This window comes from Furipterus horrens, unplaced genomic scaffold (genome assembly GCF_987537825.1).
Source record: "Furipterus horrens unplaced genomic scaffold, mFurHor1.1.pri manual_scaffold_12, whole genome shotgun sequence".
NCBI lineage: Eukaryota > Metazoa > Chordata > Mammalia > Chiroptera > Furipteridae > Furipterus > Furipterus horrens.
The window spans coordinates 49,009,772-49,024,200 of NW_028327182.1; the positions used below are offsets into that span (position 1 = coordinate 49,009,772).

The following is a 14,429-nucleotide window of genomic DNA, read 5'->3' on the forward strand; positions in this document are numbered from 1 at the left end:
GCAAGGGCATCTTATTGGTGGTCTTGCAGAAACTGGTTTATTAAGGGTTGTGGTTAAGATCAGGAAGTTGCCCAGCTGGCCTCAGCTCAGCTAGTATTTGCTTGGGAAGGGCTGAGGACTGCTCCCAGAGGGGCTCTGGCTACATCTACAGACCCTTCCCTGGAGTCCCTGAGTTCAGGAAGTGGCCAGTTCACCCTTCAAAGGATACCTCTGGAGATGGGGCAGAAGAAGGTAGGGCTGCCCATGGCAGGACATGATAGAAGCAGCTAGTGTGGATGGGAGAGGAGCTAGGAGAGAAAGGCTTTCTGGGGTTGGAAACAAGCAAAAGACATGAGGGAGACAGAGGGCTGAATCCAGACCAGGAGCCAGAGTCCTCCCTGGTGGCAGCCTTAGTCTCCCTCCTCCAGCTACATTTCAGTAACCTCTGTGAGTGTAGAAGCAGAGGGCAGTCAGCCAGGAACACTGGCTCCTTGGCAGTGGTCACTGTCATGGCATAAGAAGGAGAAATGGGGCATCATCTGTGCAAGGAGCCCTCCCTACAGACAGAGACTGACAGTCAGACAGACAGACAGACAGACACAGGGACACAGAGTGTCATTTGCACTCCACAGAGATGACTCTGCTATAGATCATTCCCCTGCCTTGGACTTGCTTAAAGCAGAGGCCCCTCATATTCCAGGCCAGGGTGGGATTAAGGGGAATAAATGGCTTTAACCAAGGTGTCTGCATTCCTGGGAAGTCTTCTGCTTTCAATTTAGAAGGAAAGGCATCAGCTTTGAAGGAGTCCCAGGTTACTGAGTAATCACCATAATAAGATTGAGAATGAAGGTGACTTGTACTACCATGATAAATACATGATTTTCTCTGCTCAGTAAGTGAATTTTGATTATAACTCAGCACTTGCCTGAGGTCCTGGAATACTGTCAGCATTCTCAGGAAAGCCCTGGAAAGGACAAAGTGCAAAAATGATTCCACAAAACAAAACAAAGCAAAAAACCCCACAGGCTACATGCCACCTAGAAAATTAAAAGCAAGGCTGTAGTTTCTCTGTCCTTAGTCATCATTTCATCTACCAGCCTGTCATACAAAGTGCAGGGAAGTACCACAGATCAGTAGCTATTCTGGGTTAACATTGCCACAGCTTTTTCTTTTTTTCTTTAAAAAAATTTCCCGGGGGGGGGGATAAATTTCCCCCCATGTGGATCATAGCTTATATCCCAGGCATCTTTCTGTGGTCTATTTATGGAAATTAATGCTTAGAAGAAGCACTTTTCTTTTGAGGTTTTATGCACTTTTTAATATGTGATGGGAGCAGCAATGCCCCTATGGAATCGTTCCTTTAAAAGCTTTATTAATGACTATTAGCCCTCAGGTTTAAGAAACAGGTAAAATTTACCAGATGTACCACCTGGACCATGGATGAGCACAAGGTACTTATCAAGACCTCCATGGAGGCAGCCTGGGCTGCAGAGGTCTCTGCCTGGCACAGCCTCTGTGAATCTTGTTTGTTCTGCTGCATGCCCTGGTTGCATTAGCAGCACTCAACTTGCTTTGCTTACCTGAGGCGATGCTTATCTGAGCAAAATCTCTTAAGTGCTTTTTTTAATGGGAATTGAAAAGCCAAATGAGAATGTACTTGAAAAAGTTAGCTCTTAAAGCATATGTCACTTATTTTTATGCTATTGCTTATGTAGTTTCTAAGTTGTCTAAAGGCTTTATGTGACAACTTTTGCAATTCCTAATGAATCCTTACATATTATGTGCACTAACATAATTTTTTTGAAGGAGAGTGTTATAAAGCACATGCACCTCCAGTATCTCTTCTTAGCCTCACAGATCTGTGGAGGAGGCAGGATAGGTATTTGTATGTTCATTTTGAAAGTGAGAAAAGGCTCTTTTGAGTCTTTTGAGGTCACACAGCTAGTCAGAGCTGACTCATGGCTCTGAGCTGACCCATGGCTCTGTTAGAAACAAGGACATAGTGACTTCCAAACCAGTAAAAAGTCATTGATAACAAAGGGCAAATGTAATTAAAGGGTCTTAAGGGCAAACGTAATTAAAGGGTCTCTGAGAAGGGAGTTGACAGTATTAGCATATTCACAAATCACAATAGGGGCATTTAGATGAACAGCTTAGATTGTAACTCTGGAGTATCCGGTCATGGAGAAACGGGGAAGAAGGAGAGGGGAGGGGAAACTAGTTGCGTTAGGGCGGGGAAGCTAATAGCTCTCACTTTAGGGTGGCAATTTCAGGGTGGGGAAGCCAAGACTATAAAACCAGTTTCCTTTGTCTACTTGGTGCGCACATTCTCCTGTCTGTGAGGGTGCGCCCGGCTCTGCAGACTCGTGAATGAAGGCCTCGCTTTACTGCCCAAGTCCTGTGTCCCAGTTTTTATTGTGAGCGTTTCTCACAATTTGGAGGCTCGTCCGGGATCCTCCGCCTGTGTGCAGGAAGGGGCTCTGAGCCAAGGCGGGGAGATGCATCCTACCCACTTTGGGTGGCCCGCTTGACCCAGGGCCCACCCGCCTCAGTGTCCGGAAATGACCCGAGACTTCTTGTTGGGACAGCAGTGGATCGACGCAGGGGGAGACAAAAGCAAACACCGCGGCAACCAGGTAACTTCGTGCACGGGCCAAAGTAAGAAAGTTGGACTTAAGTACTGCCTTGGTGGCTGGGCATCCTTGGGAAGCTGATTGTGCATGTGGCTGGTACGAGTTGTGTGTGTGGCTGGTACGAGTGTGGAGTGCCTCTCCGCTGGGTCCGCTGTCCCGTAAGGGAGACGGCCGGAGTGCACCTCCGCTGGGTCCATTGTTCCGTGAGGAAATGGATGGAGTGCCCCTCCGCTGGGTCCGTTGTCCTGTGAGGGAAGCGGCCGGAGACGAACGAAGCATCTCGGTCTGTGTGCAAGTAAGCGAGTGTGGAGTGCCCCTCTGCTGGGTCCATTCTCAATAGATCTCTGGTGAAGGAGGTTGAGAACACAACCAGATTCAGCCATGGGAATCAGCTGAGGATGGGAAATAGAAATTCTAGGCCTAGGGGTGGGGCCAAGGAAGGCCCCACAAACATCCCATCAAACAGTCCATTAGGGAGAATGTTAGAGCACTGGGGAGAGGATCCCCGGACCAAAAGTAAGGAAAAACAGACAATGGTAAAATACTGTTGTTTTCTTTGGTCAAAGGAACCCATTTAGGGGAAATCTGTCTTCCAGCTCTGATTTGGGTCTGATGAATGTTGGGTTTGTCAAGCCCTGGTCTTATATGTGTTCAGATTTTTTGGATTGTTTGTTTGTTTGTTTGTTTTTGGGGAGAGAAGAGAGGGGCATCGCTGTGTGGTTGCCTCTCGCTCGTGCCCCCAGTTGGGGACCTGGCATGTGACCTGGTTGTGTGCCCTGGCTGGGAGTTGAACCAGTGACACTTGGTTCGCGGGCTGGCGCTCAGTCCACTGGGCCACAACAGCCAGGGCCAGGCATCAGCCTTTAAGGAAGAGAAGAAATATGCTCTCTGCTGATCACCACTTACCAGCAGATCTGCAGGTCTCTTCCCTGTAAAAAAGAAAAAGATAAGGCCTGGGACCCTCTGTCCTGTCTCCCACTTCCTTATAGCCCTGGCCAGCCGGTGGCCAACTGGGCGGAGGCACCAGGGCAGACAGTACAGACGGAAGAGGCCAGGAACACCTAGCAGATACCCCACCAGTATCCGCCCCCATGACACCTAAGGCGCTGGTGGGAACTTATCTAAATTAAGAAAGGAATTGAAACAATGTAAGCAAGACCTAAAGAACTTCCCCATTCCCTCAGAGCAGCCGGTTTCCCCTTATGGAAGTCTCCATGGGTCCAGGACATATTAGATATGTCAAATGTTCTTTCAACAAGCACTGAAGTTAGAAACTTCAAGCGCAATATGAAGCGCTTGGTAGAGGACCCCCTTGGACTGGTGGAACTAGACCAGTTCCCCGGACCCAGCATATACATGTGGACAGAATTAATGTCTATACTAGATATCTTCAGTAGGAAAGAGAAGGGAGTAATCAAGACGGGCTGCTATGAGAATATGGGAAAGGGAACATCCTCCTGGTCAGGAAATTGTCCCAGCCTAACAAGTTTCCCAGTATAGACACTGAATGGGATAACAGGCCGGAGGATAGGGCTCAGATGAGAGACCTTAGGAGCCTCGTCATCAGGGGAATCAAGAAGGCCGTTCCCCATGCACAGGATGTCTCCAAGGCATTTGAAATATAGCTCCATCAAATTCCTACAGAAGCTCAGGGACCAAATAAGGAAGTATTCTGGTCTAAATCCAGAGACTGCTGTAGGACAGGGACTCTTAAAAGTCACCATTGTAACAGAAACTGGCCAAATATTTGTAAGAAATTGCAAAAAGTAAATGAATGGGCCAAATAAAGCAATTGAAAAACTCCTCAGGAAGGCTCAGAAAGTGTATGTTAGAAGAGAGGAGGAGAAGCAGGAACTTCAAAAAGCTGCAGAATATCTCTGCAAATCTAGGAACTTTTTGCTGCCAAATACTGAGTTTGAGTACAGTCCTTCACCATGTGGAAAAGAACAAGGATTGGAAGCATATTATGGTTAAATCTAAAGCAGTAAAGGGTATTTAGAAAGTTTGTAAATGCTGCAGAAGGTCTAAGAAAAGTTGTAATAATAAAAGGGAAAGTTATGGAAGCTTTAAACTTGGGAAAAGGAAACCTCAACTGCTTGTGTTCTGTTTATGCTCTGAAAGAAAAAATTGAGGTTTCCCAGGGAAATTTTAAAACTTCACATAAGAGAAAGGGAACCAGGAAAGGTGTAAGGCATGTAAATGAAAAGGTTTGTTAGAAATTTATAAAGGTTTTGAGAAGAAATTGTATGGTTTTAGTAATAGAAGGTATAATATATGGAAATGCAGTTTTGAAGGACAAGGATTTTCCTTCATGCCTTTATATTTTTCTCCCTACTGGAACCCTCAGTATTTGGCATCCTAAAGAAGTAAGAAGTGACATAAGGTTCCTTTGCATAAAACTGATAATACAAGTTGCTAATGGTGGTTTTGTCAGCAGAGGCTTTGACTGGAATGTCATCCCTGAAGGAGGCATACCTAGGCTAATGAAAGCCCAAAAGGGAAAGGCCTGGCACCTTGGCAATCTTTCTAGGGAAGAAACGAAGGTTGCCTCCCTGACAAATGGCTAGAAGGAACCTTAAGGCACAATGGAAAGTTTGAAGAACTTGTAAAAAGCATGGGTTTTACAAGCAAGGCCAGATGGCAGGTGTGTGGCTCAGTTTCTGTGCCCTGATGGGCAGACTAAAAGTCAACATGAAGGTTCCTTGTATAAGTAAAGCAAAGTAGACTTAAAGATCATATGTAATCAATCACTGCTCTTGTGTTTATGCAAATGAACAGGCTAAATTAAAACTGGACTTAATGCAGTCCCTTTACTGACAAGGAGGGTGATCTTAGGGAGAAAAATCGTGACTCAAGGAAAATCACAATGCTCAGTGCAGCTAACTGTCTATAAAGTTTATTTTCACTTAAAAGTTAAACCAGGTCTGCGACATTATCAATAATGCTTAATTTACAGGCAAGAAGAATGTCAAATGCCTTGCAACTGGATGTCTTCCCAATAAGACAGTCTTGCAAATTTAAATATTGGTTTGTGAATTGTGTTGTGTGAATTAACATGTGTGTGTTCTTTCTGTTTTCATAGGGTATAAGCCTATAATCTCATTACCTGAGTGATTGTCTGTACATAGAAGCTGCACTTAAGAGGCCCATCTGCATTGCTGCCCCCTGAGACTCAACAGTTTGGCTGAACTAAGTGGTTGTGTTGGCGAAGTATGGGTTGGTCAGTGGGCTTCACTTTAAAACTGGTCTCTCTTTTGCCTACAATAACTTTGGGCAAAGGAGCTCCTCCCCAAAACTGCCAGACTCTCTGGTGCAACCCTCTTCTTCTGACACTGAACCAGCCACAAACCTTAAGTCAGGAACCCCACGTGGCTGCCAGAGTTTATGGCCTAGAAGCTGATGTATCTGGCATAAATCCAGTAGGGTGGCTAGGTCTTCACTTAGTGACAACTCCTCCTTCCCTAGAAAATCTACCCCCCCCCCCCCCACTGGGACCTCAGAAACTCCTCAGAAAAGACCCCAGAATGATCCAGCCAAGGTAAAAGTTTTTAAGGTATTAGATCTCAGACAAACCTTAGAAATAAAGACTGGGTACGGGGACGCAAGTGCTTGGGTAGAATGGGTCAAGTTTACTGTTAAATCCCTGAATAAAAGCAACTGTTATGCTTGTACCACAGGAAAACCCCAGGCACAGGTTGTACCGTTTCCACTAGGCTGGTACTCTGACCCCTCGGGAATGGCCTGTATGCTCGCTCTCTACCAGGATAAGAATGCATGGGGAAACAAGACTTGCAGAAGCTTGTCTCTCCTCTTCCCTCTAGAAGGAGTAATGGGACTCAATCCCTCCCTTCATACTCAGTGGGGCCCATGAATTACTCTTCTTGCCCCTCTAGGTGGGAAGCGAATTCGGGTACCCCTGTGGGAGAACTCCTAACATGCACTCATACCAGAAATGCAAGCCGCCTTCACAGTGGGGCCGGCAACTATATTCCCCTCCGAATCCCCAGGGCAGATGTCTAGTGGTATTGTGGGCAGAGGAGCCTCTGGAAAATCCTACCTGACAGGTGGAGTGGAACCTGTGCCCTGGTTCAATTGGCTATCCCATTTACCCTAGCATTTCCGAAACCGATCCAGACTGCCCCTGTTAGGAAAAAGAGGTCAGTGGCGCCTGGTGAATCCTATAATCCTCATATCTATATTGACGCCATTGGGGTCCCCAGAGGAGTTCCAAATGAGTTTAAAGCTAGAAGTCAGATAGCAGCAGGGTTTGAGTCAGTGCTCTTCTGTTGATTAGATAAACTATATTTATTATAACCAACAGAGGTTTATCAATTATACTAGGAATGCTATAGAAGGAATCGCTCAACAATTAAATGCCACCAGTTGAGTGGCTTGGGAGAACAGGATGGCACTGGATATAATGTTGGCAGAAAAGGGAGGTGTATGTGTAATGCTTGGGGGGCAGTGTTGCACATTTATCCCTAATAATACAGCCCCTGATGGATCTATCACTAAGGCTCTGCAGGAACTAACTACCTTTGCAAATAAACTAGCAGAAAACTCAGGTATTGACAATCCCATAACAGAATGGTTAGAAAATTGGTTTGGCAACTGGAAAGGAATGATCTCATCAGCTCTCGTATCCCTCGTAGTGGTAACAGGTGTCCTCACAGCTTTAGGCTGTTGTATTATTCCATGCGTCAGAGATTTAGTTCAAAGACTAATTGAAACTGCACTAACTAAACAGATGCCAGCAACTTTTCATAATCTCTTCCTGGAGGCCAAAGGGAATCCTAACCATAAGGAAGAAAGTAAAAAAAAAAAAAAAAATCATCCTTAGATTTGAAGGAATAAATAGAATGGTTTGAGTAGTCAATTTTCCAAAAGAGACAGGGGGGAATTGTTGGAAACAAGGACATAGTGACTCCCAAACCAGTAAAAAGTCATTGGTAACAAAGGGCAAATGTAATTAAAGGGTCTTAAGGGCAAATGTAGTTAAAGGATCTCTGAGAAGGGAGTAGACAGCATTAGCATATTCACAAATCACAATAGGGGCACTTAGATGAACAGCTTAGATTGTAACTCTGGAGTATCCGGTCATGGAGAAACGGTGAAGAAGGAGAGGGGAGGGGAAACTAGTTGCTTTAGGGTGGGGAATCTAATAGCTCTCACTTTAGGGTGGCAATTTCAGGGTGGGGAAGCCAACACTATAAAACCAGGTTCCTTTGTCTACTTGGTGCGCACATTCTCCTGTCTGTGAGGGTGCGCCCGGCTCTGCAGACTCGTGAATGAAGGCCTCGTTTTACTGCTCAAGTCCTGTGTCCCAGTTTTTATTGTGAGCGTTTCTCACAGCTCCAACCTGACTCTGGACTCCTGGGTTCAGGCAGCAGGACTACTTGTCAATATCCAGGTATACATCACTAAAAAGTATACACAAATGCATCCCACACCAAGATCTGAGCACCCCTCTCTTCCTCCATTGTTATCTGTAGTCAACGAACCATATACAAACTTTGCAATGCTAAATCTCATAAACAAATTTTAAGTGTATTAAAATGCAAAACAGAAGTAAACAATAATTTCTCAGGAACTAACCAATGTTAAGTGACAAAATAATGGGAGTTCAAATGCGGTCTCAAAAGTGGCCATGAAATGGAACTCAGAATCATATTTTAATATGTACATCATATACTTGCATTGCCAAGGATGACTGATGGTGAATTCTCATTTATAAAACTAAGCCATAAAGAGAAAAAGAAATGAGGGGAAAGAGATTGAGAGAGAGGACGGACAAGAGAGCAAGGGAGGCTGTGTGAGATGGTGTTAGTCATATCTTGGGTACCACAGAAAGTCAGTTCATCATAGCCATTCCAGAGCAGGCCATCACCCCTCCACCCAGGACCAGCATTGGCAATGGCCCCAGGGGCTCCAGGCTGCTGTCCCTCCTGGGGACTTGCAGGAATTGCAGGGTGAAGGTTGGAGGCACCTCCCAGGGTAGCCCTGCAGTGATCCTTCTGAGAAGAGTCTAACTCTTTATAGGAGTTTATATAAAGTGATGGGGATTATTCCAGCACTCTCCCTGCAGACATGCCCTCCCCCCTGTCACAACCATGGGTGTAGTGAGGACCAGAAAGAATCTCCCAGGAAGTCCATTTATTTTAGTACAGAGTCACGGTGGCTCGGTTTCGCATTCTGGGAGTTCAGCTGCACCCACCCCGCCCCTCCACAACTGCACTTCCTGTCTTCCCCACCACCCCTAGCTAGTGGCTCTTCATTTCCCCATCATTCTTGGCCAGGATGTGGGCTGCTTGTCCTCCAGCATCCCGTTTTTTTGGCTGTTCTCATTTAAAGAGCATTGACCTGAAGACACAAATGCAGAAGCAGTGCCCCAGACTCTTAGCTGGGTGGCCACAGGCAACACAGTACCAACAAACGCCTGCAGTGATTTAGATAGTAGCTCATAGCAGGTTTCCTTATTATACAATTGAAGCAAATCTGCCTCCTCCTGTCCTCAGTGCAAGGGGGGCAGGGGGTGGAATTGGGGCGGGGGAACATTTAGCAGAAAGCAAAGACAAACTCCTGACATTTATTCTCTCTTAACACACACTACACACACACTCACATACTCACGCAGAGTCTGACACAAGGGAAAATACTTTGTAGAAAGAGCCGCCTGACCAACTCTCAGCTCCCTGTTTGGGTGTTCCTCCCTGAATTACTTCAACGAAAGCCAGAGGGGGGCTTCCAAAATCCATATGCTTGTCTGCTTTTGCAAACACATGGGCAGGCTACAATTTTGGTAACTTTTCAAATTCTGTTTACTGAACATTTGTCCACAAATATTGGGGGGGGGGGTCGCCCCCTACTTCCTCCACCACCTTCACTTCTGACCCTCACCACACTTTTGGGCTGACAGCTTGAAGGAAAGGAACTAGACAGTCACTCCAGTTGTTCTGACCAGTCGGAAAAAAAAAAAAAAAAAAAAAAAAACCACAAAGAACACCTAGAGAGCCAGAGTGAGCTGAAGCAGCCTCTCTGGGTCCCAAATACATCCTAGCACACGTGAACTAGCCTTTGCCAGGAGCTCCGTGCACGCACGGGAGGGTCACTGACGCCTGGGAGAAAGGACTTGAACTCGAGCGGCGTGTATATAAAATAGAGAGCAGCTCACCTTTAGGTTGTGCGTTGGGTTTACCACGCAGACAAGTTGCCCAGCAGCAGAGAAAACCCGTTTAGCTTTGTAGTGCTGAAAGCGGAAGTGAATGAGATCTAACATAGCTCCAAAGCACTGGGTAAAGAAAAGCATCACAACTTTGGAGGGGTCGTTGGCACAGGCAGACAGCGGAGGCAGCTTGTAAGTCCTTGGGGTCTGGAAGGAGCGCAGCCACCGAGACACTCCGCTCCAGAGATTGTCTTAGCGTGCCTTCATATTCATCATCAAAATAAGACGGTTAGAATCTTGCAGCAGTGAGGCGGCCAATCAAAAGGACAGAAATGTTATCCTTGAGGTACAGAGACAGCCAATAACAAATGCCTCTCCTACTGAAACTCCCTGATGAATTGAGCCTGACAGAGAATGTATTATTGAACATTACCATAGATCAGCACATTGCATTTATCTTGTGATTACAGCCAATCATACATAATGCAGGGGAAATAGGCTAACAAAATTGATTGCTTAATGTGTGTCCATTTATTAATTGACTTAATTTAACATGAGAGCCTTTCTTAATGCACTGGCAAAAACGTAAAGTGTTTAAACCTCCAAATAGTAAAACAGCCTGATCCAAAGTAAGCAGATGGATAACATACATCTTGGCTTGATGCACCAGAGCTGCTTGGGAGAAAAATCAAATATTACAAGACTCCTCTGATTCCAGATAAGGATTTGGCAGGTGCAGAAATGCACCATTTAATCTTGCGCTGACAATTTCTGCAATTTGGATTTCAACCCCCTGAAAAATCATATGTATTATATAAAATTCTGGACAAGAAAAATAAACACTATATTCATAATACTGTAATTATTGAAGCCTGAAAATATTAAAGCATACAAATTCACTGGGTATGCTTTTAAAAATAATGAAATGCCTAATGCATAAATGCACACACAGAAAAACCTACACAGAGGAAAGTGTTTTTTCAATCAGCAAAATAATTACAATGTGGAGGGGCTTCACTTGTCATTCATTTGCATATTTGTGGGCAGTAAATTGCTACTTAACCACTAGATTGTTGGTTACATTAAAACAGAGATTAAGAGCACATATACCACATCATTTGCTTGTGTTTGTGAATGCAGCAGCACATTTCTATGCTGGAGCAGACAGAGGCATTCCAGTCCTCAGACTGCATTCCCTTTCTCCAAATGAGGCGGGGGGTGGCTGCGGGAGGGCTGGTTCCTAAGTAGACCCACAGGTTCTGAAAGAAGGCTCCTGAGCAGTATGTGAAGAGTCAGAGTTTCTGGGGATAGTCAGCCTTTGTGACTAAAGCAGGAGATTTGAATGTGTTGTGTTTCCCCTCTCCTTTGGTTGTTTCTCTATTGAGAAGTCAGCCCAGATCCAGTGTGCCTGGGTGAGGATGGGCCTTATGGGTGAACTGCACCTGCAGTTGTGAGCCCATTGCTCCTTCCATAATGCCTCTCTCTTTGCCCTGGCTAGTGTTTTGGTTGTAATGTATGAAAGTGTATATACATCTGGGACATGTATGCTGTGACCTGGTCAGGCAATTAAACCAACAACAGATTAAAATATAGGGGAAAAAATGAACAGGTTTATTGAAACCAGGGCAAACCCAAGTGTTAGTTTGACTTTGAATTTTAAACTAAACCAAACGTTTTAAGAGACAAATAAACCAAGCACCAATTAAAATGGAAGCATTGTACTTTCTAAAATAATTGCACTGGCACAGACCTAGAAGATGGCAACATTTGAACTGATAAGGACCTCATCAGTGTGATACTTTTATAGGATATGTGTCCCTGCACTCAGTCATTAAATGGCTCATAAGTAAGGTTGCTGACCCACAATACCAGAATTTGCTCTCTAAAGTTTTTATTTTCCAAGGCAATCAACATTAGTGTTCAGCTGGAAAATATCCAATGTTCTTTTTTGTCCTACTTAAAAACAAAACAATACAAAAAACACTAAACAGTGATATCGTAATCCCATAGATTTTTTAAAAATACACCTCATAATTCATAGAGGTTCAAACTTCTCTTTTCTCCATCCTTTGTTAGAATGGAACTATTGTGTTTTCTGTTTTTCCCTTTGTGCAACCTCAGACAGGTTTCTTAACCCTGTTGAAGCTCGGTTCCCACATCTGTCACAAGGGAATAATAGAAATGTTATTTCTTTCAAGGCTATTGTGAAGACTAAGATGATGTGTCTAAAAGTGCCCAACACAGTGCCTGATTTCAAAACAGCCTCTCAATACTTGAATCTAATGAACATCTTGGAAGGGTGATTATTTGGCAGCATGTTTTTTTTCTTTCTGCTTCATAAAATATCTTTTCCTACTGATATTCATGCTATCATCCAGGGCCATGAAAGCAGAGAGCATGATAAGACTGAACTTGGCTCCTTCTATGTTCTTAAGGGTTAATGTTCCTGATACTACCTTGAGACCTAGCCTGGGAGTGAGGGCTGAAGGGCTAAGGAGTACACATTGACATCAGTGGTGAGAACAGTGCCACAGATATGCTATTATGGTTTTGTTTCCTTGGTCTCAGACTTGGTCTCTTGCTCTAACTCTGTATTCCAAAACTGGTCTGTATCACTCTCTTTTAAAATATTAAGCATATCTATCTATTCTCAGAATCAGTCCTCAAGAGACTCATTCTTTGGAAAATGTCTGGAGTTCACCCTAATAACAAATGCTCATGCTTAATGTCCCCAAGATAGGGTGGCACAAACGAGCTTTCAGATAGATATTTAAAGTTGTGTCTACCTCTTACTACTAAGTTGACCCCTCCACAGTAGCCATATCTAGTCCCTCATGCTACATCATAATGCCTGGGGCTCTCCCTTCACTTCTGTGACAACCAGGTTTACATTTTATCTGGACTAGAAAGTCTCTGGGATTGGTAATTAGACAAATTTGGATTCAAACCCTACACTACTACTTACTACTACTTTGGGCAAATTAATCTCACTGATGCTTGTTTTGTAGCCTGTAAAATAACTCCCTTGAAAAGTAGTTTAAATATTAAATGAAATAATATAGGTAAAATGACCAGCCCAATTCCTGGTTTTCACAATAACTTTAATGAGAAGATATTGTCATCACTGTTATCATCTTTTCATCAAAAATATTTTTGTACAAGTCAACCTAAAGTGCTAGTTAGGATGTGGAACAACCAAAATTCTCATACATTGCTGAACTCACTTTGGAAAACTGTTTGGGTGCATCTACTATAGCTAAACACCCCATAAGCCAGAAAGTCCACTCCATATACCCAACACAGATGTGAGCATGGATTCAACAAGAGACTTGTCTAGGATTTTCATCCCAACATATTTCTAATATAGTTTCATAGCAACTATATTCACAATTGTTTAAAAAAAACTAGAAACAACCTAAGTATCTATCAACAATAAAATGGATAAATTATATTACTTTTTCCTCCTTTTGTTAAGTACTACAAAAAATGAAAAAAAGAACTATTTTTACATGCAACAATGCAATAAACTGGATGGATCTCACAGATATAATTTTCCAGTAGAGAAGCCACACAGAAAAGAGTGCATGTTGTGTGATTCCGTTTATATGAAGTTCTAGAACAGAAACATCAACTTATGGTGTGGGAGATCAGGAGAGTGGTAACCTTGGCAAGGGGTTATGGCTGAATGGGGACATGAGCTATGTCTTAGAAAGCTAGATGTAGTCTGTTCTTTTTAAAAAAATCTGTGCTCTAGTTTCATGACTGTTGTGGGTTACATTGTTTCCTAAAAACAGATATATTGAAGCCCTAATCCCAGTACCTCAGAGTACGATCTTACTTGGAAATACAATACAGAGGTAATCAAGTTAAAATGAGGTCTCAGTGTGAGCTCTAATCCAACACAGCTAGTGTTCTTATAAAAGGGGGGAATTTGAATATAGAGACATACATACAGGGAGAATGCCATTTGAACATGAAGACAGAGATTGGGGCAATACATCTACAAGCCAGGAACACCAAAGACAACCAGCAAACCACCAGAAGCTAGGGTTAAAGCATGGAACAGATTCTCCCTCCCAGCCGCCAGAAGGAACCAACCCTGCTGTCACTGACCTCAGACTTTATTCTTCACAACTGAGAGTAGCTGTTTGTTGTTCAAGCCACCCAGTTTGTGGTACTTTCTTATGGCAGTCCTAGGAAACTAATATAATAAATATACCCATTTTGTGGTAATTCTTCAGGCCATGAACTTCTGATCAATGTACTTTTCTGTATATGAGTTATATGCACCAAAAAACCAAATAAATGTGGAAGAGCACATAATTAAATCTTGAAATAGTAAGGTACTTCATAAATATTTTAAAAGTGTATTGATGTAATCACAAAAGGAAATATTTGATCACATAAAATGTTAAACTTTGTATGTCAAAATAATGTCTAACAACTGAAACTGAAAAAATCCAAAATATCAGGGGATATATTTACAGCAATTATGACAACAAAAGATATGTTCCTCCTACTAAAGAGCTCTTGTATATGCATTTTAAAGTACTAAAATTATAAAGAACAAATAGGCAAAGTATATAAACAGAGCATACAGAAGAAGAAATTAAAAGATTAATGAATAAATGAAAAATATCCAATAAAACTAGAAA

The 14,429-nt window shown here is 43.3% G+C and overlaps 1 protein-coding gene across 1 annotated transcript in view; it reads right to left on the minus strand.

Annotated features, from left to right (window-relative positions):
• The window catches only part of SIAH3 (siah E3 ubiquitin protein ligase family member 3), a 125,708-nt gene extending 115,775 nt beyond the window's left edge, over nucleotides 1–9,933 (minus strand). The window contains exon 1 of the mRNA XM_090258744.1: nucleotides 9,784–9,933. Coding sequence (XP_090114870.1) covers nucleotides 9,784–9,918 — 135 coding nt within the window. The 5' untranslated portion in view covers nucleotides 9,919–9,933. The remainder of the gene's footprint in view (nucleotides 1–9,783) is intronic.
• Between the last annotated feature and the right edge of the window lie 4,496 nt (nucleotides 9,934–14,429).